Consider the following 26,387-nt stretch of genomic DNA (forward strand, 5'->3'; position numbering starts at 1 on the left):
TTGCTCGTGTCATTGAGTTACCTCACTTGTGGGTCGGTTCTTGTGGTGTCCTATCATGTGGACGAGGTTTGTGAAACACCTCTTAGCCGCCGAACCACCAAGTGTTGGTCGACACAACGGGGACGTAGCGTGTTGGCAAGCACGTGAACTTCGGGAGAAAATCGATTGTCTCTTGTCTTTGGCATTCTCCCGGTGATTGGCTATATATTCATCTTGTGATTGGTTCATCCCCTACATGATGGTATAATCACCCTACTCACTTATTTATATTCTTGCAAACTAGTTGATACAAGCTCTTTAGTGTAATTAGAATTGAGAGCTTGCTTTATTATTTACATTCATCTAGTTGAGCTCTTTAGAGTAGCAAGATTGAGAGCTCTTAGTGAGTAGTTACATAGCAAGTTTGTGTGCCTAAGTAATCATTGTAACTAGAATTGTTGGATAGGTGGCTTGCAACCCTTGTAGAGCTAGGGCAAGTTTGCATCACGCTATTTGTCATACTAATCAAATTACTCTAGTTGATTTGTAGATTTTTAAATAGGCTATTCACCCCCCCTCTAGCCATATTAGGACCTTTCAGAGGTCCTACACATGCTAGTAAGCAAAATCACAAAGCCAACTAAGCTCACTAGCAATGCTCAATAACAAGGCAACCAATGCCAAATTAGAGAGCGCAAATACTTAGCTACACAAACTAAGCAATATGACTAACAATGTTACACAAACCAAATTAGTTACGCAAGGGAGCTACTTCTATGCTACACAAGCAAAAAGGTAACTAGTGAGCTACACAAGCTAACTAATTACAAGAGGAACTACACAAGCTTGTGTAAGGGGATTGCAAACCAACGGGAAGAACAAGGTTGACACGGTGATTTTCTCCCGAGATTTACGTGCTTGCCAACACGCTACGTCCCCGTTGTGTCGACCGCTCACTTGGTGGTTCGGCGGCTAATTGGCATCACCCGCCAAGCCCGCACATCGGGCACCACAAGAACCTACCCCAAAAGTGAGGGTAGCTCAATGACACACTTTACTAGAGTTGCTCTTCGCGGCTCCCGCGGGGCGAGCACAATGCCCCTCACAAAGCTCTTCTCCGGAGCACCGCACAAGCTTCTTGCGGGCTTCAACGGAGACGACCACCAAGCCGTCTAGGAGGTGGCAACCTCCAAGAGTAACAAGCACCACCGGCTTGCAACTCGATCACCTAGTGCCACTCGATGCAACCCCACGATGCAATCGTACTAGAATCACTCTCTCACACAATCGGATGACCACTATCAAGCATATGTGAGATGGAGGGCTCCCAAGCACTCACAAGCATGGACACAAAGTCCCCCGAGGTGCTCAGCTCCAGCCATGGCCGAGACCCCCTTCTATTTATAGCCCCACGGGCTAAACTAGCTGTTACCCCTTTACTGGGCAAAACTCGGGACGACCGGACGCAGGACCTCAACCTCCGTTCAACCTCAGTCACTTGATCTCAACAGTCAAGTGATGACCGAACGCAGCTGCTCCAACTGACCGGACGCAGGACCCCAGCGTCTGGTCGTTTCTAGTAAGGTTCCAGTTGCGACCGGACGCATCTGGTCGGTCACGATCGGACATAGCATCAGCGTCTGATCCTTCTCCAACTTTTCTGCGTCGCCTACGTCACCGTACGTCAGCCTGACCGGACGCACCCAGCCAGCGTCCGGTCACTTTCAGCGCCAGCGTTCGGTCAAAGACCAACGCCTACACGCTCTTTGCCGGCACTGACCGGGCGCAGGACCCCAGCGTCCGGTCACCACGTGACCAGCGCCCGGTCCACTCTGTGAGACCCTGTCTTTTCTGTATAGGGTGCCGGTGGAGTTTCAAACCCTTCTCGCCTTTGTTCCATCGCCGAGTTGATCTACATCAACTCCAACTTCATTTCCTTTGTAAAAGTGCCAACACCACCAAGTGTACACCACAATGTGTAAGTGTGTTAGCATTTTCACAATCATTTTCCAAAGGATTAGCCACTCAACTTGCCACGCCACTCAATCCTAGCGATGATGCAAAGTTAGATCACTCGAGTGGCACTAGATGACCGATATGCAAATAAGTTTGCCCCTCTTGATAGTACGACCATCTATCCTAAACCCGGTCATCAACTTCTCTACACACCTATGACCGATGAAATGAAATACCCTAGGTTATACCTTTGCCTTGTGCATTCCATTCCATCTCCTCCAATGTCGATGCAACACATGCACCAACACAATCAACAATGATATGATCCACTTCATATCATCACGTGATCATATTGGTTCATCGATCTTGACTTCACTTGCTTTTCACCGTTGCCTTCGTCCATCGGTGCCAAGTCTTGCTCAAGCTTCACCGCCACGCGGTCCATCGCTCCAAAGCCTCCGACTTGTCCTTCACGCTTGCAACCAGTCCATCAAGCCAAGTCTTATCTTGATCTTCTCCACCTTGATCACATGACTTAATGTCATGTCTCATGTGCAATGAGCTCCTTCATCATCACATGTGTGAGCTTTGCAACATCTCCACGTCATTTTCACCTTCATGGCATATGTTGCTCACACACATGTACCTGTGGACTAATCACCTGTGTATCTCACATAAACACAATTAGTCCATCTAGGTTGTCACTCAATTACCAAAACCATACAAGAACCTTTCAATTTAGCCTTTGATCTTCTTGCAATCAATCTCAACAATGCTTCCTGGGCAAGTTTCTTCTAGTGCAGCTTTGAATCTCCACAACATTGTGAAGCTCTCCTCCCAAGTACCATGAATAACATCCATTGCTGACTTCTTCCCGGACCACACTTTAAAATAGGACAACTCAATGTTGTAATGTTTCTCCAATCTTTTTTGCAGCTTCTTTGCACTAAGAGTGGGATCCTCTTTAATAATATCTTCCACTCTTTGAGATATCCAAGCCGTGGAAGCCTAATGTCCCTTCATCCTTGCTGAACTCGAACAAGTGTGATCATCCAATTTAGAGAGTTTGACCACCTACAAAGTTGAAAATAATAAGAGTCACCATCTAGGTTGCAAAATTGAAAAATAATAGAATCTACAATGAATAAGCTATAAAGAAAGAATAGCAACCATAAATATGTTGCCACCATGAAGCTTCTTTCCAAAACTCTCCAATCACAATTTTGATCTGCACACTTTGCCCTATACCTAGAAGTGTCACTATGTTCAACTCTAGTCTCAAACTCATTTTTATAGCGTATGTCCTCATACTTAAGATGAACTCATCCTTGTCTCCAAATGTGTCTCCTTCCTTAATAATTGGATTCTCTATGTCATATGTTGTGTGAGGCACATCATAATCATCTACCATAGCAGCCTCATCATCAGGAACACACTCAATATCCAAGTTTGGAATAGACCTTGGCCTCTTCCTTGTTTTGCACCTCCACTTCAATATTTTCTAATGGCTGTTCATCATTAACGGTGTCATCAACATTTCTAAAATACCTCCACTCTTCGTCTACTCTAGTTGGCTCATCTCCATGAGGATCGCACCCAATAGTCATGAAGTGTTCCTTCTCTTCCTCTTCAGCCATTGGTGGACCTGCTGTTGTTTCTCCATATTGTGGTTCTTCTACCCATTCAAATTCCCCAACTTTCATCTCCTCAACGACACTCGCTGTTGTAGGCATGTGTTCACCATCCATGTTAAATGCAGCAGGCATGTCCTCGCTAACCATGTTCAATGCGGCAGGCTTCTCATCCCCTTCCTCACGTCTTCCTACTATCATTAGGAATTTCACCAGTTGAGATGCCCTTAGCAAATCAAGAAGCTGACCATCTGAAGTTAATCTGCATGTCATAGTTTGCCCTGTTAGAACCCAAAAATTTGCCTTTTGATTGTTGTCCCATGTAAAATATGGAGCGATATCCTTCTCCAGATCAATGACTGCATACTCTTCTGAATCAACAATCCAGCTTAATGTCATGCCCCGATTATACACTTTTCTTTACCATCTCTAATGTTGAAGTAAGCATTGACATGGACCTCTACTCTACAAGCATTATGTGGATCGATCCTGCAATATGCAAATCACAAGCATGTGGAACAGAGGAACAAGGGAAATTGATAGCAATTTCAGGTCCTCACCAATTCATCTGACACAACCATGTGCACACACAAATACCAGTAAAATACCTACACACTCAAAGAACGTAAAGAAGGTGAGAGAAGATTACCCTTCTAAAACTTCGGCAAGATCCATGCCTACTTAAATCTCTAACCTCTCGAATCAGCCCTACAAAATCCCAAGAAACTAGGGTTCATTCTCAAGGAACGATAGCTAGAGAAGATGGAAACAAGAGATAAAGAGAAGTGGAGGAGACGTGCACCATGGATGAGAGGCTCGAGGAGCTGCGGTTCCGGTAGAGGAGACGCGCCGCCGGGAGGTCTGCCGCCGGCCGCCGGGTGTTCAAAACTCTTTTTTTTATTCCCATTACTTTAACGGAGAGTTAACCGAAATGGTAGAAATAGATAAGAGAGTGATCTTTCCATGCTATTTTCTACAGCTCGATCTTTCGATGCTACTTTTCTAAACTTTGGGTCTTTTAATGGTACCAATCCAATTTTCCCTGAAAATAATGAAGTGCACCTGCAATAGAGCTCCGCTTTTGATGAGCACGAAGCTATCCATCCTCCCAGCCACTCAGCTACTCGACATTCCACACTTGACACTCCACGGCCGGCGCGCTCTTTTCCCCCTTCCGCGGCTCATCCAAGGACGCGCGCCGTGTCGCGTCCGCCGATGACGAGGGCCCACCTGCCGGCAGCGGCGGGGGCGGCGCAGCGGCGGCCGACGGTGGCGCTGCTGCTGGGCCTGGCGCTCGCCTTCTGCCTCGCCGTCCTCTCCATCCAGTCCTCCTTCTTCGCCGCCCCAGGTACGTACGGCGGCCCTTCCGCCCCGCATTCCCAAATCCTACCTAGCTCATCTCATCGGGCTGACGCGTTCGCCCTTGCTCTCCCGCAGGGGCGCCGGGCAGGAGGCTGGATCTGGACGCCGACGACGTGCGCGAGCTCGCGGGGTTCCAGTCCCGCGTCCAGCAGTGCGTGGTGCGTCTCCTCAATCGCCTCGTGCTTGCGCACGGAACCGCAATTTGATTTCTCATTCCTTTTCCTTCAAACTTCAACAGTGACAAAACCCATTTGCTTCACATTTATGCTGCAATGCTATAAGCTAATGTTACAATGACGGCTTGCCAGTGATGCACTGATGCTGTAACTACGAAGGAATTTAGTCCAGTAAAGTAACACATAGGCTCTTCCGAAGTTACAGCAGTTTCTCAACCGTTGATTCACGCTACTCATAGAAGCTATTATTGTTTCATGTGGTGTAGAGGGATTGTTCATTTCCCTTTATCTTTCTGTGATAAGTGCAGAGCATATTGTTTCAAAAAAAAAAAAGTGCAGAGTATATTCCTTGATTATGGCTATGGGTGTAATTGGGAAATCACGTTTTTCTAACTGTTGCTGCAAGGTCCATATGGATAGTCCCTTGGATTTTGGTATCTCTGATAGGCAGCTGTTCATTGCTGAAAACTTTTGTGCCCATTGTTATCTGTGGTAGGCTGTTGTTCATTTCCTGATATTTGTTTAATATGTGTCCCCACATGAGTACAGAGGCAAAATAGTCATCCATTGCAACCACGTTGAGCTCATTTTAAACCTTCTCAAGACATAAAAGTCTTGCAACTATATGCAACAATTCCTCAGCTTGGCAGTCCAAAGCTTGCTTGCTTATTTTTCTTCTGTTCTTTGATCATCTTCTGCCTTGCTTCTGAAGTCTCGTCTTTATTTAGGCTAGCAGAGGATTTGGTCTCACAGCAGATATTATTGATCATTGCAAGCTGGTCCTTAAATTTCCTGAAGGAACCAACAGCACCTGGGTCGGTATTCCTCCCATTTTTATGGCCAACGGCTGCTATTCCTCGCCCAGAATCATGAGTTAAAGATTCATCTGTGATGATATTTCTTGAACTTTTTGCAGTATAACACCCAGTTCAAGATTTTTGAACCTCTAGAATACAAATATGATGTCTGCGAAACTATCCTATTGTGGGAACAGGTTAGGACATTCTTCTAGACTAACATGTTTACTCTTGTTACTTGTATGCTTGTGATAATACTAATATGATCGCAGTACCGCAACATGACAACTGTATTGACAAGGGAATACTTGGATGTGAGGCCTGATGGATGGTTGGATTATGCGGCTAAAAGGATTGCACAGCTGTAAGCTTAGGATTTTTTTGTCATCTTTTCTTTTAAAGTGAAATCAATCTCTGCATTGGTAATAATTCTTTTGATTTCAAAATGTGCAGTGGTGCTGATAAATGCTACAATCGTACTCTCTGTGATGAGCTTCTTAGCATTTTACTGCCTGCTAAACCCCCTTTCCATCCACGCCAGTTCGCAACATGTGCAATTGTTGGTAACTCAGGAGATCTCTTGAAAACAGAGTTTGGACAAGAGATTGATGCACATGACGCAGTGTTTCGGGACAATGAGGCACCTGTCAATAAGGTAAACATGTTGCATTATTATCAATTCAAATCTATCTAAACAGAAGTTTTGCAAACGAGCCTGTTTTAGGTGTACCGTTCTTGGCCTCTAGTTGCCCAGATCTCATGATTCATATATTACTTTTCTTTCTTATATTTCTTGAGCGCTTAGCACCTCACTTTCTTAGCTGTGCTGACAAAATTATTTTCTCTTGAGCATCAATATGGAATAGCCATTGGTTACTGATATTATTTATGTTTTCATCCGTAGAAATATGCCAAACATGTTGGATTGAAAAGGGACTTTCGACTGGTTGTCCGGGGTGCTGCTCGAAATATGGCACCAATACTGAAGGGCTCCTGTAATGCTGTAATCCTGATTTCTTCCAATTTACTATTTGTCCCTTCTATATAATATGCTGTAGTCCTTATTTATATGATATATGTTACTCGTTTGTGGTAACAAACAAATGCAAACTTACTATCCTTTTTACAAGTTCAATTTATGGGTCTGAAGTTGTTATCAAATAGAGTTTAGACATGTGGTAAAATATTTCTGTTATGGCATGTGAGGGCTGCTTTTGAAACAAGATGTGACTGTCTTGCTTTCCCTTGCAGCTGATGAGGCACTTATCATTAAAAGTTTGACGCACAAAGAAATCAATGCGGTGATAAAGGTAACAGATCTGCATATTGTTTCATTGAGCTGAGTTTGTGATATAAACTAATTTTACTTAAGTGTTATGACTCATGGAAGGTCATGCTCACTTATATTGAACATGGGTTACTTGCAGGAACTTCCAAATCCTGTCTACCTTTTTCAAGGTATAGTTTTAAGAAGAGGTGCTAAAGGAACTGGCATGAAGTCCATAGAACTGGCCCTTTCCATGTGTGATATTGTTGACATGTATGGTTTTACAGTTGATCCTGGGTACACAGAATGGTGAGTTAACGAATGGCTACAATACTGAGTATTTCACCATTAACATGGCAGCTGGTGCTATGTTTCCCTTTTTGTATAAATATATATTCTTCTCACTCCATATTATTTCAGGACACGGTATTTCACAGGCCCTAGGAAAGGACATAATCCACTGCAGGGCCGAGCTTATTATCAACTTCTGGAATGCCTTGGGGTAAGCCTCAACCATGTTATCATTATGTTCTATCTGCATAGATTTATTCTGACCTATGTGATAATTACCATGTGTAGGTCATTCGTATCCATTCTCCCATGAGAGCACAAAGGGTGGAAGATTGGTCAGACATACCAAGCAAAGAAGAGATCAGAAGAGCACACACTGCAGCTTTTCATCTAAAAAAACATGAAACTGGCCAGTCGGCTGAACTGGGGCCATTTAGTAATTGCAAGGTGTGGGGAACAGTTGACCCTGACTGTGGACCGGTATCAGGTACTTCAGATATGAGTGAGACACGCAAGAATTCAAACTACAGCAAGTGGGAGTTGCTTCCACTTGAGAAGCTGAGAAGAGAAGCTCAGGAATACCATATCCAAATGGGTGGCGTGTCTATATATAAGATGGATGGAAACAAGTTGGATGATCTTGTTTGTGTGAGGCACCAACGTTCATCAAGTTAAGACCGTGGCTGACTAAGCTTGACCAAAGATAGTGTTTTGACACTTTTAGGATTGGTTGCATGGTGGTTCTGAAAGGACGCTAGACAACAAGATTCCAAACATCCGATGAAACTGCATGCGTTGCTGTATCCACTTGTAAAATTACATGAGGCATCGGGTTCAGAGCGCGGCAGCCCTACCTGGAATAGAGAATTCTTTTATTGGTTGTTTAGGTACTTCTAGCCTTCTAGGAACAGCTACTTAAGCTGTCTAAGGGCTTGTTATGTGGACACCACATGACTTGGTTTTCACTTTTTGACACAGCTGCAACTAAATGCTAAAGGGCCTTGCCTTTTCTGAATTATGAGGTGCATTTTGTCACCGATCCAGCAGTCTCGATTCCAAATTTGTGACGTTCGTTGTTAACTGACTCTCATCTGACTGTCCCAGTTGAGTTCATTACCAGAATTATGTGTGAATCTTGTAAACTGATTGAGGACGTCTGCAACAACTGCCCTTTTAGCTGCCTGTTACCCAGTAGCCCAGATATATAATTTCCAATTCACAACCTTTTTCCTTTTTTTTATCAAAAGTCAGTAGCCCAGATGTATAATTTCTAATTCACAGCCTTTTTATTTTTTATCAAAAGTCTTGGACCAATACTGGCTTTGTCTGGCCAATTTATAAATTGAAAAAAAACAAGGACAAAATTGGATGACCAATACTGGCTTTGTCTGGCCGATTTATAAATTGAAAACAAAACAAGGACGAAACTGGATTGGAGTTGTCCATTGCAATGTAAATAAATTGGGTTCTATTTCCACCCCTCTTTGTACAGAATGACTGGTACGCAACAGTTATTTTTGTCACCTAAAAACAGAGGTTCATAAACTATAATGCTCCATCCAACTTAAGGTTGTTCATAAACCATGATGGTCCATACAACTTTAGGTAGACACACCATCCTGGTTCAAGCAACATAATATAATGAACAAATAAATAAACCTAGAGGTTCACACAAGTTGAACGCGAGCTATTGAACCGCCGAGTCATGATCTCATTCTGCAGCATCTTGTAGTACTGCTGTTGCAGCTCAGACATGCCGCTAGTGTCCTTAGTCATGATTCTCTCTTCTTCTAACATGATCTTCAAATCTACCTCTTTGCTCTTCAAATCCAATTCTTTCCTCTTTATCTCAAGATTCCTCACCTCATTAGCAGCCCTGGCTTGTTCCAGCGCGACCTTCTGTTGTTCTAGTGCAACCCTCTGTTGTTCTAGCGCAACCTTCTTTTGTTCCAGTGCATACTTCTGTTCTAGCGCAACCTTCTGTTGTTCTAGCGCAACCTTCTGCTGTTCCAGCGCATGTTTATGTCTCTCATGTTTGTCTCTCTCGCCATTGTTGATCTGTCTCTCCGCATCAGCTTGTTCGTCTCTGTCTGTCTCAGCATGTTCATCTCCCTGGCCATTGTTGAGCTCTCTCCCCTCATCAGCCACTTTCCTCTTCCCCCAGAGATCATCTGACGCCTCCAGGTAATACAAACCAGCTCCACCTTGCTGTAAATTCTCTTTCTCCTTGTTCACATCCACTGGCTGTATCAACACCTCACGCTCCTGAGCCGCAGCCTCTAAACTGTCGTCGAGAGCGCATGGCAGAGCAGACGAGCTCGGGCTCGAACAGGGAGTCGTCTTCTGTTTCTTCTGAGACGAGGAGGCCACCACCACCTGGTTCTGGGAACACGACGACGACCGGTTGATCCACGCCAGCTTCTGCGACGAGATCTGCGACGACCTCTCGATCCACTTCTGGTGCGACCTCAGGAGGTTCCAGCAGTGCAGGAACTGGAACGACTTCTTGTTCTTGTCTTCAGACTTGAAGAGAGCCAGCGCCTGCACCACCTGCAAATACAACAGTGAAAGAAAAAACGTCACACCAACATTCCAGACTGACTGCACAGTGCACACGACAGTGAAAAGAAATGTGACAACCAAGAACACCACGACAGATCGAGCAGCGTTACCGTGTCCTGAGGCGTGAGCGAGTTGTCGTCCTGGCCGTCGACGACGTCGGCGACGCAGCGGTCGAAGCGCTTGACGCTGTCCTGGATGGTGGACCAGCGGTGGAGGAGCGAGTTCTCGCTGCGCTCCGACTCGAAGTCCCTGCGCGCGTGGAAGTAGTCGTGCATCCGCTTCCAGTAGGGCGCGCGCTCGCCACCGTGGGCCGGCCCGTCCGAGCTCACGTTGAGCCACGCCAGCACCAGCATCTCGTCCTCCTTGTCGCTGAAGTTCTTGGTCCGCTTCTGGTTCAGCCGCACCGCGCGGGCGGCGGCCGGTAGCGCCTTGGCCGGCGAGCGCTGCTGTTGCTGCTCCAAGACTGAAGGTTCGTCGCCGCCGATGTGCGCAGAGGCAGAGGGCAGGCCGGTGACGTAATGCCCGTTCCCGTCCATCGTTCCTCTATCGATTCAGTAAACCGACGCAGTCAGATTAACATCGACACACAGGATGAATACTGGGTTTCGATTTTGGTAATTTACTTTTTTTTTTAATTACCTTGGCCTCACGCCGGTGGGGTGGGGCGGAGGCAACGGGGTGCGGGGGTCGGGCGGACGCCGTCACGTCCTGGCGCCCTGCAAGCCGGAGGACGGGGCGCCGAGGGAGGATTTGGGAGGGCGCGGGCGCGGGAGCGGGAGGAGAGGCGATTTGGGAGGGGCGTGAGATTGGGGGTCGCCACAAGCAGCGAGGTACCGCCTAGGGCTCGGTAAAGATGAGGACGAAGTTGGAGCTGGGGGGCTTTCTTCGGTGGGTGGGGGCAGACCTGGGACTCTGGGAGAGGGCTTTCTAGGATCGATCCCTAATTATAGCTAGACAGATCGGAGACGGGGTGCTCGTTTGGCGTGTCGCACTGTCGATCATCCTTACAAATGGGAAGTAGATCGCTCATTCTTTTTTTTTTCTACTGAATCTTGACGATCATCCTTACAAAAAAATGGGAAGCAAACAGTGAATCTCGCACACATCTTTTTTTTCTACTAAATCTCGCCACACACGTCCGCCCTACTGAATCTCGCCACAATCGAGATGGAACGTTTTGTGCGCCGCACTGGAGTTTCGCTAAACTTATCACACACAAGTTTAAGAGAGATGGACTCAAAATAGGTTCATGTATACATAGGCACGAGGCGTCGAAAGATGCATATTTTGTGTACAGAAAAAGTCATCGATTCACCCACACAACCACCAAGAAATCGTGCCACGGTATAACAACCGTATATAACAGCAGCAAACTTTGCTGTTCCAATCATATTTATAACTGATCCGCGTACTATGAAGATGACATATCCGTTATTTATACCGGGAAACATCTGCCCTCAGAAGAATTTTTTTTTACAAAGAGACGAAAGAAAACAGAAGATGAAATCGGACTCTTTCCCTAGGCCACACGCACCACCACCATTTTATGGAGCCAAGACATCAAATCGCCATTCCAGTTTTCCCTGCAGCCGTTTATGCAGTGGCTGAGAAAAAATGGCAGCATCGTGTTATTGCACTTCTGCTCTGCCGCCAGACTCACAACCTGGAATTTGCAATATTGGAATCTGTTAGTTTGATCCAACCGTGGCTCTAGGACAAGATCTATGTGGTACCTTTGAAGATGAAGAATCAGCATGTGTAAGCCTTCTTTCTGAGACCCTAACTTGTCCTAATTTGATCCAGATGTCGCAACACAAGGGGCGGGGGCATTGCTAGCACTTGTACTCGTAGTGGTAGTAGTAGTACCAACAGCAGCAGAAGCAGAGCTGGTCTCTGTAGTCCTTTCATTGCTTGATTCTGTGGCAGGAGGAACTTCGGAAGTGGATGCTGTCGGGCCATCACCTGTTCTGCTATTTCCTCTAGTTTCCAGACGCTCCATCATCCGTGACACGGACGCGATTCCAGCATTAACCTCTCTTCTCACTTCAGAACCAAGATCCGCCACGGACGAATTACGTGAAAAGAGTCTCTCCTTCCACCCTCGAGTACTCTTTGTAATAGATTCTTTGTACCTGTGTCATACAAAAGTATTGCAAAGCTTTAGGATAAAAATTCATTATGCTAGAAGGCTCAAGGCAAAAAATATATTGACAAAATTACAAACTATCCATACTTCATAGAGACAGCATTTAAGCGAGACTTCAGGGAGTCTGAGAAAGACTGAATATCCGATGGTCCAGCCCTGTCTGGAGTTGACTGTCCAGTGGAGTGCCTCCTGATGCATCATAGTCGTCATTTAGTTAGATAACCACAAAAAACTAACATGAGAAAACAGTATCTGAATATATACTAAGTACCTGTTAAAAAACCGAGGACTCGATACAGGAGTGCTATTTCCAGAAGAAACGACAGCATCCTGTTCAGCATCGTAGGTAAGCATCCCGGGACTTTGGTTTCCTGCATCTCCAACGCGAATAGCTCGTGGAGATGACTCACTAGCTCTAGGGGTGGCCGGATTTGAATCATTTTCTCCCTCCACATGGGCAGAAGATGAAGAAATTGTGCCAGCAGAAGGTGAATTTGGATGTGTAGAGAAAACTAGGAACTGTGGACGACCATGAGAGCCAGATCGTCCCCTGTGCCCCTCCCTTCTTCCAAGATGGTGTGCCCTTCCCATTGCAGCAGCAGCAGCTAGATGCTGTAGTATGCGCTCTTCAAGCTCAGCATCATTACCAACAGGCAGCTGCACAAGCATATCAAGGTAATCAGGAAAGACTTAAAAATGACACTTAATAACCAGCAAGTTAGAAGAAATGTATCATGAAGTGGTTTTGTAACACATACATGCTGCAGCTCAAAATCCCCAAGAGCAGGATGATGAAATATAGTTGTGTTTCGAGTTTGATTGGTTCTTATATTCCTCTCACGCTCTACTGCCTCGAGCAGCTCCTGACTGAGATATCAGTAAAACTAGAATTAGCCAGGAAGTAGCTACTTACTAGTCTAAGAGGATCAAAATGGTAAGCATAGTATTTGCACAGCCAAGAACTTGCCTGGTAGGATCCTTCATACTAATAGGCTGCCAACACATTGGGCACTGTGAACTTCTCTGACACCTATACAAAGTCCCATCAAGCATTAGCATGAAGAAAATTGTACAGGAACCAAATATAAAAATAGTCCGGGTCTACTAACCATTCTGCATGCATGGTTAAAATTCAGTGCCTTTTGCACATATAAAATATTTTTACAAGATGGGAAAGAGTGGAATCTGATTTATACCAATAGCATATGACTAGCAACATTGATAGAACCAGACAGAAAAATAAGGAGAGCACGGCAACTACAACTAATATGATAATTAGAAGGTCAAGCATTTTGATTACAACTGTCCATAAAGCCAGCATAGAAAGTGTTTGTTGAGCATATGAAGTTATCACTAAATTTTGTCAGTAACAAAACAGTACAGTTCAATAATAGCTCATCCCAAGTCGAGAAAGCTGTATACTATAGAGATGACAAACAACAAATTCAGGGACAATTTCCATGTGCAAAACCCACCTATGTTACAGGCTAAGTAAAGGCAACAGATATGGTCAACTAAACCACACAAGTACCTAAGGCACGGAGATTTCAATGTTCTAAAATGTGCCCTTAGTGATAACCACTAACTTATGCACCAAGATGAATTACTGATGGAACTAGGTACTGTTCACGTGCAAGGTGGGAATAATATAAAAAACTGTAACATGTAGGATGCATATATTAGAGCTAGTAACATACCATTCAAGAATGCATTGGAGATGGAACTCATGTTTGCAGCCAGTCAACTAGAAAACAAAGCAAGAGAAAGATTTGGTTACAGAAATAACCCCTATATGCAAAATAGCTCAACTAACAAAATGGCAACTTACTGCAGAAGGGTTACTCTCACAGAAAGCCTCAAGACAAATGCTGCATGCATCATCACATGCGTCCTGAATGCCACCCTCCACAAAGGCTGCAGCAGATGTCAAACTCTCCATCTTAGCTTTGTCATCAGTTTCAGATGCCATTGCAATGGAATCACAGCCTGAAACCAAACAGGAAAAAAAAAAGGAGTTCAGAATCAAGAATTTAATTCTCCATAGCAAAAATATTGAGCTGCTGAATTGAGAGGAAAAACAAATACGTTCAGCTATGTATTAGTATTTATTACAAGATCAAATTCCTAACAGTATTCAGAAAGTTTTGACATATGGAAGTTATCTTATACATCCTTTATTGAACAGTCCAGCCGAGACACTAATCACACTAGACAAGGGAACACGATACTAGGAAAATTATCAATATAAAACAACACTCGGTAGGAAAACAACAAGATCCACTTGGCAGGATAGGAGCATCTTATCTTTCATTTTACATTCTAATCCAACAAGTTCTACATAATAACATCAACAAAGCCTTGACATATTTATGCAAGCAATGCTCTAGAAAAGCATTAGCAACCTCTCAAAAATGCACAACTTTTTAGTAAATCACAATCTAATCATTGGAGCAGCACAAAAACAGAAGGAAAAGTTAATGGCACACAGAATTATCTGTCTCAGCCAAGACATGGGCTCAGCATAAGTACTCCATAAAGCTAGCAGACACATGAAAACTAATTTCAGAAATCAAAACTTTAGGTGCAAAACAAAAGATCACTGATTGTCACTGGTACTGGTATCTCCCTTGCTATCAAATCATTAGACCTTCCACAAATAGGAACAAATGCATCTCAAGTTTCAAGGTGTAGCAGGAAATAGAAGAATAGCGACACCAACTTCAATTTCCCGGTATGCATATTTGTGAATTTTGCCGAACACCACAGGGCTCTATTCCATACATCACACTCTCCTTAAAACAGCCCCAAGCATAGAGTCACACTCCTAACCACACATATCACTTAAAAGTGAGTCCATTTCCGATCATGTAGCAATACCCGGTTACAGCGGTACAGCCACGGCACACTCTGGTGCCAAGGCCCATTTCTGGATCAGCAACGGGCTAAGTGAGCCAGACTTGACACAGCGGAATACTCCACATTCTCTCACCTCGGTCAAACTGGACTCAAAACCCCAAGACATCAACTGTCAAATTTCTTCAGCACAAAACATCCTCAATCCCACAGAGGTCCTCACACAAATCCCCGCCGTCCCCCTAATCGCCCAGGACGAGCAGGCACAGGCACCTACCACACGGACCCGAATTCTCCGCGAAGCAAACCCCAGACGATCCGCTTTCCCGAAACAAACCCAACCGCAATTGGAACGGCCCGAACCCTCGAATCGCCGCAGCAGCAGGACCCGACCGGCCACGCCGCGGTCAGAGAGGTGAGGAGGGAGGCACGCGGGGGGATCTGGCCTTACCAGGCACCGCCGGGCCGCCGGCGACTCGGCGCACCCCCCGATCCGGCTCGGATTCGATGCGTGTGGCGTGGGGGAGCACGAAACCCTAGCCCTCTCTCTTCCCCCCTCACTCTCTCTCTCCTCCTCTCGCTCTGTGATTGTGATGAGGTGTAGACGGGGGACGGCCGATCGGGAAAGGCAGACGGAGAGACGAAAAGGGGTGAGACGAGCCACTCGGCCCCCACCGGCCGCTCGTGGGCCCCGCCGCCCCCCTCTCTCTCTTTGTCCACCACCACCGCACTCCTCCGTCCACCACGCTGCCTCACTCGCTCACCCCATCTCCACACACACCGACGCGTGGGTCCAGAAACTGATTCGGCCCACACGTCGGTGGGTTACGACTCGACGAGCCGTGGCCGTGCCTGGTTCCGTGGGGGGTAGTTGGTGCGGGGCCACCGCTAGTCTGCTAGGACACGGCGGTGCGGCAGGCGGGCCGGTCGGCCTCCGTCCAAGTACGTTTTGACCGCCCCGCGCGCGGGGCCCGCTGTGGGGCTGACGTCGACCCCACGTGTCGGTGGGTGCGGCGTGTGGGGGTACCGGGTTCGCGAGCTGGGAAAGTTTATTCGGTCTTTGGAGGTGGGGCTGGGAGCTGCAGTGGGGCCGGTGTGGCAGTGGGAGGCGGGTACGGCGAGGCCGTGAGGGGGCATGATGCGGGTGGCGGCCTGGCTGGGAGCGCGTGGGGCGCGGGGTTCGAGGTGGAGGGAGGGATAACGGCACGTCGGCGTCGCGACCGGCCAGCGTCGTTGGGGATAATGTCAGAGAATATAATCGGGCGGGTGGATGACATGTGGGGCATACGCTGTGGTAGCAGCCTCTGCCCCGTTTGAAATAGGGGCGATTGAGGCATTTCGTTGTGAGGTTTAAGGCCGATCCTAATCCAAATATCTTCATTTGTGGATAAAATCCGAGGGGATTGGTCTAAGAGGCTGTGGTGCGAAGGTCACGTGCGAGCTGGTTTTTCATCTTTGTCAGTTCGTACCATAATTGGTCGATAATAATGATGCAATTTAGGTAAATACGACGATCAATCACCTTAAAGGTCTTATCTTTACATATAAATTTGGCTGCCACGAATTGGTGTGCTATATATGTCTCGCTCTATATTACTCTTTTCGTTCTAAATGATGAGACGTTTGCTATGCATTTAGATATATACTATGTCTAGATACATAGTAAAATTAATGTCTATGAACCCAAAATGTTTGATAATTTGAGATTGTGGGAGTAAAATTAGACTGCCATACTTGTCTGGCGAAATAGGCTCATTTAGCATTGTTTCGTTCTGGCATTGCCTTGTAGAAGCCAAAGTCGTAAAAGTACTAAAATCGTGGCTCCGCTGTTATATTTATACATGAAAACGACTTCGGCTCCTCCATTATCGCCAGAAGCACCCCTTTCCCTTGTCATTTAGTGTAGTTATTATAGCTCACCGCAAGAGCTGAAACCGGAGCAGCATCAAACAAGGTTTGAGGTTCTAATTCCTAGGCACCACTAAGCGCTATGAGATTATCAACAGCTTTGTAGGCACTATAATTATTGGTATGTTTGTTATTCGAGTTCCCCGTCTGAGAAGCTACTAGTATCGTACGAAAATGTTTCAAGCCGATTTCATCATTTGTGATTTGACACGTAGCAGCACGTCAACGATATATAAAAACATAAATAAACAAGTTAAGCACTCTGCCTTGCTGTCATTTTCCCAAACTTTCCTAGATTTATTATTTGAATTTTCAAAAGAAACCGGTTTGAAGTGGTGCAGCCACAAAAGCCCCACTAGGATAATCCGTCGAGAGTTGCACTAAAGTCCAGTGGACTGCCACCGTGGCCCACCACCAGCGTCTGGCCGGCCCCGCTCCTCATCCTCCACCCGCCACTGCCTTCCCTGCCTTCGTCCCCTCCCGCTCGGGAATCCTCCGCCTCCCTCCCCACCCAGATTCCCCCCACCACCGCCAAGCTGCCACCGCACGAGACGACCCGACCTCCTCCCACTAAAACCCACACGGTCACGGGCACGCTCCACTCCACTCGCTCCCACCGCCCGCGCACAATCCAAACCCAACCGTCCCGTCCACCTCGGCGCCTCCGCGCCCCTCCCCGGCGCCGCCATGCCGCCGCTTGCCACGCGCGTCCACGCCCCGGTGCTCCTCGCCCCCGCCTCCCCTTGCCCCGCCCCGCGCCTCTGTTTAGCGAGTGGGGCCCGCGGCGTCGGCGGCGGGTTCAGGAGGGGCGCGCTGGCCTCGGAGAAGCCGGCGGCGGCGGCGGTGGCGGTCGCGGAGAAAGCCGGCGGCGAGGGCGGAGGAGGAGGAGGAGGAGAGGGCGAGGGTCCGTACGACGCGATTGTGATCGGGTCCGGGATCGGGGGCCTGGTGGCGGCGACGCAGCTCGCGGCCAAGGGCGCGCGGGTGCTGGTCCTCGAGAAGTACCTCATCCCCGGGGGAAGCTCCGGGTACTACCGCCGCGGCGGGTTCACCTTCGACGTTGGCTCCTCCGTCATGTTCGGCTTCTCCGACAAGGTGGGTTCGCTAGTGTGGGGATTTTTTGGTGCTGCAGCCTGGGAAGTGGGAATTCGTGTTCAGGTGTGTTGACTACTGAGGTTGCGATGCTCTAGAGAGCTTGGTGATTGCGATTGGTTTTGGGCTGCTGCTCAGCTGCAAACTGCGATAGGTAGTCTTCAGTTTCCTCTGCTCTGCGGCTGCTCCGTGCCATCGGATAAACCTGATGGAAGTGAAGGCCACGCTATATTGCGTCTCAAATGTGCTAATATGCATGCCTAAGTGTCAGAGTGGCGTGCACTGCGTGATGCACACTATTGTGCATTGTTGGATCAAGGGTCATGCACGTTTATCTCATCAGCGCTTCAGCGAATTGGCATGAGTAGGTGAGCTAATGGCCTCAGATGTGCATGTATTACTGTCGGATGGTACTCGACTGGTTAGGATAGTAGTGTTGGTCTTATCGCTTCTTATATAACCACCCATTACAACTTTTAATCTGTATGACATATGCTGTTATGCAGGGTAATTTGAATTTGATCACACAAGCATTGGAAGCAGTTGGGCGTAAGATGGAAGTTCTACCTGACCCTTCTACAGTTCATTTCCACCTACCTGGTGATCTCTCTGTCCTTGTGCATAGAAAGTACGAAGACTTCATCAACGAACTGATCAGCAAATTCCCTCACGAGAAAGAAGGGATCCTTAAATTCTACGATACATGCTGGAAGGTACTGTCTTCAGTTTCTTACCTGTATCTCGGGACTCTTGTGTTATAACCCTCCATTCCAAATGATAAGACGTTTTGGCTTTTCTTGATACATAGCTTTTGCTATGCATTCCGATGGAAAGGTTATCTAGAACGAAGCGTAGCGTTATAGGTGTTTGAGCGAAGCGAGGTAGAAATGTTCTTGCCCCTAAGGGTAAGGTTGTTTATACCGAGCGTAGCGAGTTAGACGAACGGAGTGAGCAATAATTGACCGTAGGGAGATTATTGCGAACGTTTAGACATGCACTGTGTCTAGATAGATAATAAAAGCAATGTATCCAGAAAAGCCAAAATGTCTTATAGTTTGGAATGGAGGGAGTAGTTGATAGTGCAACGCTAGAAATTACAATGATTGTCTAACAATCACATTTCAACAGATCTTCAATTCACTAAATTCGTTGGAGCTGAAGTCTCTAGAGGAGCCCCTTTACCTTTTTGGGCAATTTTTCCAGAAGCCTCTGGAATGCTTAACTCTAGGTATATAGACTGCAGCCCTGTATTCAAATTGAAAAATGTACTATTTACACTCTGTAGAGAAATTACACAAGGAATTAGCTAAATTAATATGAAGCAAATGCATTCTCACAAAAATTGTAAGAATTATTTGCTGTGTGTTGGAGTTTTTTTTTTTTTTTGAATAGTACATCATATTTACAATAAAAGTCACAGGTCTATCTCCCTTTCAGCTTATTATTTGCCACAGAATGCTGGGGATATTGCTCGCAAGTTCATAAAAGATCAGGAGCTACTCTCCTTCATAGATGCTGAGGTGTGAGAGATTTGTGAGTTGATTCACTTTTCAAGTTTTCCTCTTTGGAGCATGTGATCTTCAGTCAATACTAGTTTAGTCGAAGACTGATGACTATTAATTGTTTTTGTAGTGTTTTATTGTGAGCACAGTCAATGCCTTGCAAACACCCATGATAAATGCAAGCATGGTAAATTCAATCTTGATCTTCATTTCAAATTCATTTGGGCTTCTGTTATCTCAATTGCCAATATAACAGGTCTTGTGCGATAGGCACTTCGGGGGGATTAATTATCCAGTTGGTGGCGTTGGTGGTATTGCAATATCCCTGGCAGATGGCCTTGTTGAAAAGGGCAGTGAAATACGTTACAAGGCGAATGTAACCAATGTTATTCTTGAAAATGGAAAGGCTGTGAGTTATCTTACTGACTTAAATACCTGGACTTATTGGGTTTTTGTATCTTAGCTGATAACTTCTGTACTCCAGGTTGGGGTGAGGTTATCAAATGGGAAGGAGTTCTTTGCTAAAACGGTGATATCAAATGCCACTAGATGGGACACGTTTGGTAATTCTAATATATCTTCGATTGGAACTTTCAAAAGAGGAAAAACTAGCTCTTTCAGTTTCATTAATTTACTTTTTTTTGAATGTACAGGAAAACTCTTGAAAGAAAAAGAACTTCCAGAAGAGGAGAAAAACTTTCAAAAGAATTATGTTAAGGCACCATCATTCCTTTCAATTCATATGGGTGTCAAAGCGTCAGTTCTGCCTGCTGGCACTGACTGCCACCATTTTGTACTTGAGGTATGCATTGTGTTCACTGGGAATGCCATATTGTTGAGAGTTTGACATCAGTAACATTTTCTTTGTATGACCTGTTTGAGTCCGTAATTGGCAGGATAATTGGAATAATTTGGAAAAGTCTTATGGAAGCATATTCTTAAGTATCCCTACAGTTCTTGATCCATCATTAGCTCCTGAAGGACATCATATACTTCATGTATTTACTACCGCAGGCATAGAAGACTGGGAGGTAAGGACAGTGTTCTAGCTGCAATGCAAATTTCATTAATATTGAGATACCATGTATTTTAGCGCTGTTTGTTTTCATCATTGACAGGGTCTTTCTAGGAAGGAGTATGAAGAGAAAAAAGAGGCGGTGGCCAATGAGATTATAAGAAGGCTTGAAAAGAAGTTGTTTCCTGGTCTTCAAGATTCAATAGTCCTCAAAGAGGTACCTTCTTGTTTTCCATGTGATTCTATTGATACATGTTCCACAGTTTGATTTTTATTAATTCTTGTATAAGCTTTAAACTGCCTTCTTAGCAACTGTTAAGAGTTGATGGTGAAAGGAAGATTATCATATGCTTGAATATGTATATGATTATGGATTATGGATCAGAAACCATCTGTTATATTTGTCAATTTTTGATGACTTTGCTCACAGCAATATCTTTCCAGTATGTGTGTCATGTGGGGACAGTCGTACAGCAGACGACGGCGCGCCAGGGACGTGCGGCGTGCTGCCGTGCGCGCAGATCGCGCGAGACTGGGCCAGGCCGAACCAGCCACAGGTGGTTAGGAGGAAAGATAGGATTAGTTGCTATTCTTAGTCCTTAATTCTAGGAGCCGGTTGGCTCTAGTTAGTTAAGCCTCAGGCTATATAGATTTGTATGGGAGACAATTAAAGAAATAAGAAAGATATTACCATCTAATCTCCTACCTCCATCTCTCAACTAAGCCTGCGGCAGGGGTAAACCTCGCCGGAGAAGACGACGGACCGAGGCTACGAGTTGCGTAGCCGAGGGCCAGCTATCCGAGGGTTTGAGGCCCTTGACAATGTGGGTATCCCTTGAGGAGAGTAATGATCACTGACACAAGTCTCTTGAACAAACTCTTTCAAATGATCCATATCAAGTAATTGTAGTGTGGTTTCCATACCTTGCTTTAGGGCGCAGCTTCTTTATGGGCAATTGTCAAAGTCAGTTGAGTTGTGAGTTAAAAAATATTGACTTCTATGAATCACATGTCTAGCAACATATAATAACGCAGAAACTTTTGTAGCCTAGTCACACGTGCTTTGGTTATATGCAGTAAACTTAACTGGAACTGTTCTGACTTCTGCTACCAGTAACTCTTCTAATGCAAAACTTGTTTTGTTTCATCAGGTAGGCTCACCAAAAACCCACCGAAGATTTCTTGCTCGAAATGATGGTACATATGGACCAATGCCACGGGGTAAACCGAAGGGCTTACTGGCTATGCCTTTCAATACTACTGTAAGTATCAGAAATCATCTCCCTTTGGGTGACTTGATGTACTGGATGTCCTCACAATGTTATAAGATTTGTCGAACTGAAACTGGGGTTCTCAATTTACAGTCAATAGATGGCCTTTACTGTGTTGGTGACAGCTGTTTTCCTGGGCAAGGTGTCATAGCTGTAGCATTCTCAGGGATCATGTGTGCTCACCGAGTTGCTGCAGATATTGGTAAGTTCAATTTTTACTGTGTCTGTCCTGAACAGGGATAGCTTGGGCCTTGTTTAGTTGGCGAATTTTTTTGGGAAATGGTACTGTAGTACTTTCGTTGTTATTTGGCAATTAGTGTCCAATCATAGTCTAATTAGGCTTAAAACATTCGTCTCGTGAATTTCGTCTAAACTGTGTAATTAGTTTTATTTTTTATTTATATTTAATGCTTCATGCATGCGTCCAAAGATTCGATGTGACGGGGAATCTTGCAAAATTTTGCAAAATTTTGGGAACTAAACAGGCACTTGATGTTTCACTAAGACAGAATTAGTCACATGTTTGATGCTAGGTCTTAGAGTAGAACTCTTGATGAACAGTGCTATGAGAATGGTTTGCAACTCACAGTTTCTTTTTACTGCTTTACCCTTCTTCCAGGACTAGAGCAAAAATCTCCAGTTCTAGATGCTGGTCTTCTTGGGCTACTCAGATGGTTCAGAACACTTGCATAGGACTATCAGACAGTGGAAAATGGACTTCATCTTGTTTCAGAAGGCTGATATTTCACTAGAGTTAGGATTCTGCACTTGTTATGATGATCTGGAGCTGCAGCCTTTGTTATCAGCAGCGATTTCTCTTAACTCTCAAAAGGAAAAAAAATGAAATATGAATAGGTGTACAGGTTTCAGATTTCAAATTCTATAATTAGGGGTACCTCAGCTTTTGTCTGTTGTGTACCTCAGCTGATTACCACGATAAGCAGAGCTGTACATTTGGGAGCAATGTAAATCATGTTACCTAAGGACTTTGAAAGTTCTGTTTTGGAACACCCTTCAACTCTCTGAATATACAAAAGCATCCTTCAACTCTGAAGTCTGAATATACAAAAGCGTCAAATGTGGTTTTGCCGGACGGATGCTTCCGCCACCCAAAGCTGTGGGGTGGGTCGAAATAGTCTCAAGTCAGATTCAATGCTCTGCCCGACAAAGTTGCCTAGCAACCAAGCGTGCACTATGGTCTACCCTTAGTTTGTCTAGCACTAGCAGTATGTGATCGCCCATCACAAGCACCTGCGGGTAATTGTGCTGGGTTTATATTTATATAGTATTTGGTTATATATTCAGAGTCCAGCACAATATGTTAACCAAAGTGTCTGAAGCTGCGTGTAGTTGACAAGGTAACGGTGCGCTTCTGCGCATATAGAAGGCAAATGCAACATTTCCTTTTCCTTTCCTGGAGGAAACCAATTATCAATTGCAATATTGCATCACTCAGAAACAAGTTACATGGTATGCCAAACAGTGCAATTGTTCTCAGCTAAATTCTTTAAAAAAATATATATATTCTCGATACAGGTTGCATGGCACAATAACAATACAATCGTTCTTGCACTAAATTGTGTCAAAAAATTGGATGGCATAATGTGGCAGGTCATGGTACAAATTAAATCGGATAATCAGTTCGCTAGATTCTGGGTGAGTGCCATGCCAATCGGAGGGCTCATGATCATTGTCCACCAAGAAGGTACTGCAGACTGCTCAAGGAAAAATGGGCATAGAAAATTGCTTAACTCTTACAAAAAAAATGGATCCACTCAAACATGAAGATCAGAGACCTTGCCGTTGTGAAACTCAGAAGGAGAACTTGAATCCTCCACTTTTGGCATCGGCAGCAGAATCCCAGAACGACGCTTTCTTCTTCCGAGCAGCGGCCTTCTGCTGAACCTTAAGCTCAAGCTGCTTGATCATGCCAGGGTGAGCTGCCTCGATGGCACCCCGGAACTTGTCATGCAGATTCACTCTGTCCTTAGTCCCGGAGACAAGCTCACTTGCGTTGGGCTTCTTGAGGAAATCAAGAACATTCAACAAATTCCTCCTGCATGTTTTGCAGGAAAAGAAAGAGGCAACACATCATACATAAGCTAAATATTTTGAGAAAATAGACCAAAAGTTCTCAAATAAGTTGCATAGTTCTGAAAAACGTCCATGCTCCATGCAATGGTTGCAAATTATAGTCGAGAATTCTCTACTATATTCATGCGAAAATCTAGAGGAAAAAAATTGTATGTACTTCCAAAATAACCAGGATAGGCAGCATCAGATGACCAGATAGCATCAAGTTCACAGAACAGACAACTGCATACCAAGCAGCTAACAAGGCTAACTGGACAACCTTAGTTGAATTGCGAATGTCCAGATTGAACCCCTACACAAAGAACCCAGCTTCATCATTCTTCCATATCTAGTCAGAATCCTAATTCCTAAACAACAATTCAAAGATGAATGGAGGACAGCATCAAGTAGAAAGCAGAGAATTTATGTTCTAAGGTAATGTTGTCCCCAAAGGACAATTCTCATTCATTCATATATTGATCATGTTACCATTTTGGGTAAACAATTTTTCTTAATTTGGGTACAACTCAGTAAGTTTTACATTGACTGGGAGACCTACACTTTGGACGCTAAAGTAAGATAAATATACTAACATGAATCATACATGATCAAACAGTGCTGTCATTTGGATTTGTACCGAGTAATGGAATCCTTTCGAGTTCTGACCATGCAAGCAAGCTAAGCATAGTTTGTGAAATGGCATGACAAAAAAATCCTATTGAAGAGCGCAACTATTTGTAGATAAGAAAAAGACAAAAGGTGAATTCTTTAAGGTGAATGCTTAAGTGAAAGACAACACATATGACATGATTACAGAAAAAACAATGAAATTGTTTGCGCTGTGAAATCTAACCTGCTCACATAATTCTGGGTAATGGCAATTGACTCTTCAAGATTGATCACCAAATGCCACCATCCATTAGGCACGAAAACCACCTCCCCAGCTCGGCACACACACTCAATAGGCCTCTTTTCCCAGGTCTTACAAGCCCCGTAGAAGTTCATGAACCACTCCATGATAGACACAGGGCTGGTGACCTCTGCTCCATCAGCACTAGGGTGGACACCAGGCGGCACAACCTCTGGTGGGAACATCACCCACTTCTTAGCCCCCTTGATGATAGCATTCCATGCCGATGTCGAGTTGGGATCGACATGGAATGATGAGCCTGACCCTGCTGGTCCAATGATAACCCATCTGTAATCCGGCCTCTCCTTCCCAAGAACACTAAACAGGTCCTCCCTGAAGTAGTCCGGAACCTCATAGTCCCTCCCCATCTCTGGTACGTTCTCAGCAAACTTCGCATCAAACAGATACAATGGCCTCTCCTCCTGGACATTGTCAGCGTACCGGAAGTACCTATCCAATGGCATGCTCACTGGCCCGACCGCGAACTCCTTACCCGCCGAGATCTCCAGCAAGTAGTCTCTGCTCCATTTCTGTAACGCCGGCCAGGTATCGATGCACCCCTCCAGCAGCACCGGCCTGTTGGGCTCCTCGACCTCGGCGACGAACTGCTCCACGGACATGCCGCGGCGGCGCTCGATGTTGTCCCGCGCGAGCCACTCGTGCCGCATCTCCATGTTGGCGCAGAGCCAGTTCTGGAAGAGGTAGTCGGAGTAGAAGCCCTTGATCTTCAGAGCGCGCGGGGGGATGAGGTAGGCCTGGCCGCCGCGGGAGGCGGCGGCGATGTAGGTGGCGCGCCAGGACCCGGCGAAGTCGAACGTGCCGCCGAGCTCGTGGAGGACGAGCGCCCGCCAGAGCGGGTCGTGGGAGGCGACGACGTAGAGCGCCTTGGACGCGACCGAGAGCGCCGCGAGGTCGCGCGCGGGGAGCAGGCCCAGGACGTCGAGGAGCAGGTCGTCCGGGAGCGGCCGGAGCGCGCCCAGCCCCGCGTCCCGGAGGTTTCCGCGCGGGGTGGCGGAGAGGAAGAGGTTGCCGAGCGGCTCGACGAGGCATCCGATGTCTCTGGAGGTGGCGGAGCTGGAGCTTTTTAGGTGGAAGGACGGGTCTCCAGCGGAGGCGGCGAGGTGGTTCTCCTTTGGGTGACTACGTCTGCGGCCGCGCTTGGATTTGCGCTTCCGTTTGAGGGGGAGGAGGGAGTGGAAGGCGGCCGGCATGCTCGGCTCCGGGCGTCGGGGAGCGGCGGCGGCGGAGAGGAAGGAGGACCAGAGGAGTTTGGGGTTTTGGGGGAAGAGTGGAAGACTGGCGAAGCTCGCCTTTCGATCAGAGATGATGGACGGACGAGATGTGTGAGGAAAATAATAAACTGTCAAATTTCCGAGCGAAAACAACGGGACCTTGTTTTGATGTTGTATAGTATTATAAGAAATCATATAAGAAATAGGAAAAGTCTACGTAACCCCTGACGTTTAGCCCGTGGACTACTTAATCCGCTGAAATATAAAACCATCTATCTAACACCCTAAAATTTGTCAAACCATTAAAAAACCCTCCTACCCTAGTTTTGCTATCCGGTTTTCTCAGTTGGCGTTCCATCGTGGC

The 26,387-nt window shown here is 45.9% G+C and overlaps 5 protein-coding genes across 8 annotated transcripts; 2 read left to right on the top strand and 3 right to left on the bottom strand.

Moving 5' to 3' along the window:
* The first annotated feature begins 4,004 nt into the window (after window positions 1-4,004).
* LOC136482463 (sialyltransferase-like protein 5) lies at window positions 4,005-8,652 on the top strand. Its single transcript, XM_066479677.1, has 11 exons — window positions 4,005-4,914; window positions 5,004-5,086; window positions 5,833-5,919; window positions 6,021-6,098; window positions 6,174-6,265; window positions 6,355-6,556; window positions 6,806-6,896; window positions 7,153-7,211; window positions 7,329-7,477; window positions 7,589-7,670; window positions 7,748-8,652. Exons 1-11 carry the CDS (start codon window positions 4,782-4,784, stop codon window positions 8,132-8,134), a joined length of 1,443 nt encoding a protein of 480 aa, XP_066335774.1. The 5' UTR covers window positions 4,005-4,781; the 3' UTR covers window positions 8,135-8,652.
* Window positions 8,653-8,847: 195 nt separating this feature from the next.
* On the bottom strand, window positions 8,848-11,235 carry LOC136484005 (glutathione S-transferase T3-like). Its single transcript, XM_066481167.1, has 3 exons — window positions 10,661-11,235; window positions 10,132-10,564; window positions 8,848-10,009 (listed from the first exon to the last, which is right to left on the bottom strand). Exons 2-3 carry the CDS (start codon window positions 10,555-10,557, stop codon window positions 9,119-9,121), a joined length of 1,317 nt encoding a protein of 438 aa, XP_066337264.1. The 5' UTR covers window positions 10,558-10,564; window positions 10,661-11,235; the 3' UTR covers window positions 8,848-9,118.
* Window positions 11,236-11,379: 144 nt separating this feature from the next.
* Window positions 11,380-15,658, bottom strand: LOC136484006 (E3 ubiquitin-protein ligase RHF2A-like). Its single transcript, XM_066481168.1, has 9 exons — window positions 15,472-15,658; window positions 13,996-14,153; window positions 13,865-13,911; window positions 13,135-13,197; window positions 12,926-13,034; window positions 12,439-12,824; window positions 12,255-12,356; window positions 11,755-12,153; window positions 11,380-11,684 (listed from the first exon to the last, which is right to left on the bottom strand). The coding sequence occupies exons 2-8, from the start codon at window positions 14,134-14,136 to the stop codon at window positions 11,811-11,813; spliced, it is 1,191 nt and encodes a 396-aa protein (XP_066337265.1). The 5' UTR covers window positions 14,137-14,153; window positions 15,472-15,658; the 3' UTR covers window positions 11,380-11,684; window positions 11,755-11,810.
* A 1,761-nt stretch (window positions 15,659-17,419) lies between these two features.
* LOC136484007 (prolycopene isomerase, chloroplastic-like) lies at window positions 17,420-22,855 on the top strand. 2 transcript variants are annotated; one of them, XM_066481169.1, is made up of 13 exons: window positions 17,420-18,023; window positions 18,527-18,733; window positions 19,149-19,248; window positions 19,458-19,540; window positions 19,653-19,709; window positions 19,779-19,931; window positions 20,007-20,085; window positions 20,176-20,324; window positions 20,419-20,553; window positions 20,641-20,754; window positions 21,689-21,799; window positions 21,902-22,010; window positions 22,428-22,855. In XM_066481169.1, the coding sequence occupies exons 1-13, from the start codon at window positions 17,616-17,618 to the stop codon at window positions 22,499-22,501; spliced, it is 1,779 nt and encodes a 592-aa protein (XP_066337266.1). In that variant the 5' UTR covers window positions 17,420-17,615; the 3' UTR covers window positions 22,502-22,855. The 2 variants fall into 2 exon arrangements, with proteins under 2 accessions (XP_066337266.1, XP_066337267.1); XM_066481170.1 differs by lacking the exon at window positions 19,653-19,709.
* Window positions 22,856-22,992: 137 nt separating this feature from the next.
* Window positions 22,993-26,106, bottom strand: LOC136484008 (arginine-specific demethylase JMJ22-like). 3 transcript variants are annotated; one of them, XM_066481172.1, is made up of 3 exons: window positions 24,735-26,106; window positions 23,605-23,864; window positions 22,993-23,523 (listed from the first exon to the last, which is right to left on the bottom strand). In XM_066481172.1, exons 1-2 carry the CDS (start codon window positions 26,000-26,002, stop codon window positions 23,621-23,623), a joined length of 1,512 nt encoding a protein of 503 aa, XP_066337269.1. In that variant the 5' UTR covers window positions 26,003-26,106; the 3' UTR covers window positions 22,993-23,523; window positions 23,605-23,620. The 3 variants fall into 3 exon arrangements, 2 of the variants coding, with proteins under 2 accessions (XP_066337269.1, XP_066337268.1); XR_010765722.1 differs by lacking the exon at window positions 22,993-23,523 and adding an exon at window positions 24,060-24,194 and having other exon boundaries at window positions 23,782-23,864; XM_066481171.1 differs by having other exon boundaries at window positions 22,993-23,864.
* Window positions 26,107-26,387: the final 281 nt, after the last annotated feature.

Source organism: Miscanthus floridulus, chromosome 9, assembly GCF_019320115.1.
Source record: "Miscanthus floridulus cultivar M001 chromosome 9, ASM1932011v1, whole genome shotgun sequence".
Lineage (NCBI taxonomy): Eukaryota > Viridiplantae > Streptophyta > Magnoliopsida > Poales > Poaceae > Miscanthus > Miscanthus floridulus.

Excerpts from the sequence above, each read along its gene's own strand:
- LOC136482463 (XM_066479677.1), top strand. The coding sequence starts at position 4,782 with ATGACGAGGGCCCACCTGCCGGCAGCGGCGGGGGCGGCGCAGCGGCGG. Across the intron at positions 4,915-5,003 it reads CTCCTTCTTCGCCGCCCCAG|GGGCGCCGGGCAGGAGGCTG; the intron begins GTACGTACGGCG and ends GCTCTCCCGCAG. Across the intron at positions 7,671-7,747 it reads AACTTCTGGAATGCCTTGGG|GTCATTCGTATCCATTCTCC; the intron begins GTAAGCCTCAAC and ends TACCATGTGTAG.
- LOC136484005 (XM_066481167.1), bottom strand. The coding sequence starts at position 10,557 with ATGGACGGGAACGGGCATTACGTCACCGGCCTGCCCTCTGCCTCTGCG. Across the intron at positions 10,010-10,131 it reads CGCTCACGCCTCAGGACACG|GTGGTGCAGGCGCTGGCTCT; the intron begins GTAACGCTGCTC and ends TTGTATTTGCAG.
- LOC136484006 (XM_066481168.1), bottom strand. The coding sequence starts at position 14,136 with ATGGCATCTGAAACTGATGACAAAGCTAAGATGGAGAGTTTGACATCT. Across the intron at positions 13,912-13,995 it reads GTGAGAGTAACCCTTCTGCA|TTGACTGGCTGCAAACATGA; the intron begins GTAAGTTGCCAT and ends TTTGTTTTCTAG. Across the intron at positions 13,035-13,134 it reads AGTATGAAGGATCCTACCAG|TCAGGAGCTGCTCGAGGCAG; the intron begins GCAAGTTCTTGG and ends CTGATATCTCAG.
- LOC136484007 (XM_066481169.1), top strand. The coding sequence starts at position 17,616 with ATGCCGCCGCTTGCCACGCGCGTCCACGCCCCGGTGCTCCTCGCCCCC. Across the intron at positions 18,024-18,526 it reads TGTTCGGCTTCTCCGACAAG|GGTAATTTGAATTTGATCAC; the intron begins GTGGGTTCGCTA and ends GCTGTTATGCAG. Across the intron at positions 19,932-20,006 it reads TTCTTGAAAATGGAAAGGCT|GTTGGGGTGAGGTTATCAAA; the intron begins GTGAGTTATCTT and ends TCTGTACTCCAG.
- LOC136484008 (XM_066481172.1), bottom strand. The coding sequence starts at position 26,002 with ATGCCGGCCGCCTTCCACTCCCTCCTCCCCCTCAAACGGAAGCGCAAA. Across the intron at positions 23,865-24,734 it reads ACCCAGAATTATGTGAGCAG|GAGGAATTTGTTGAATGTTC; the intron begins GTTAGATTTCAC and ends CAAAACATGCAG.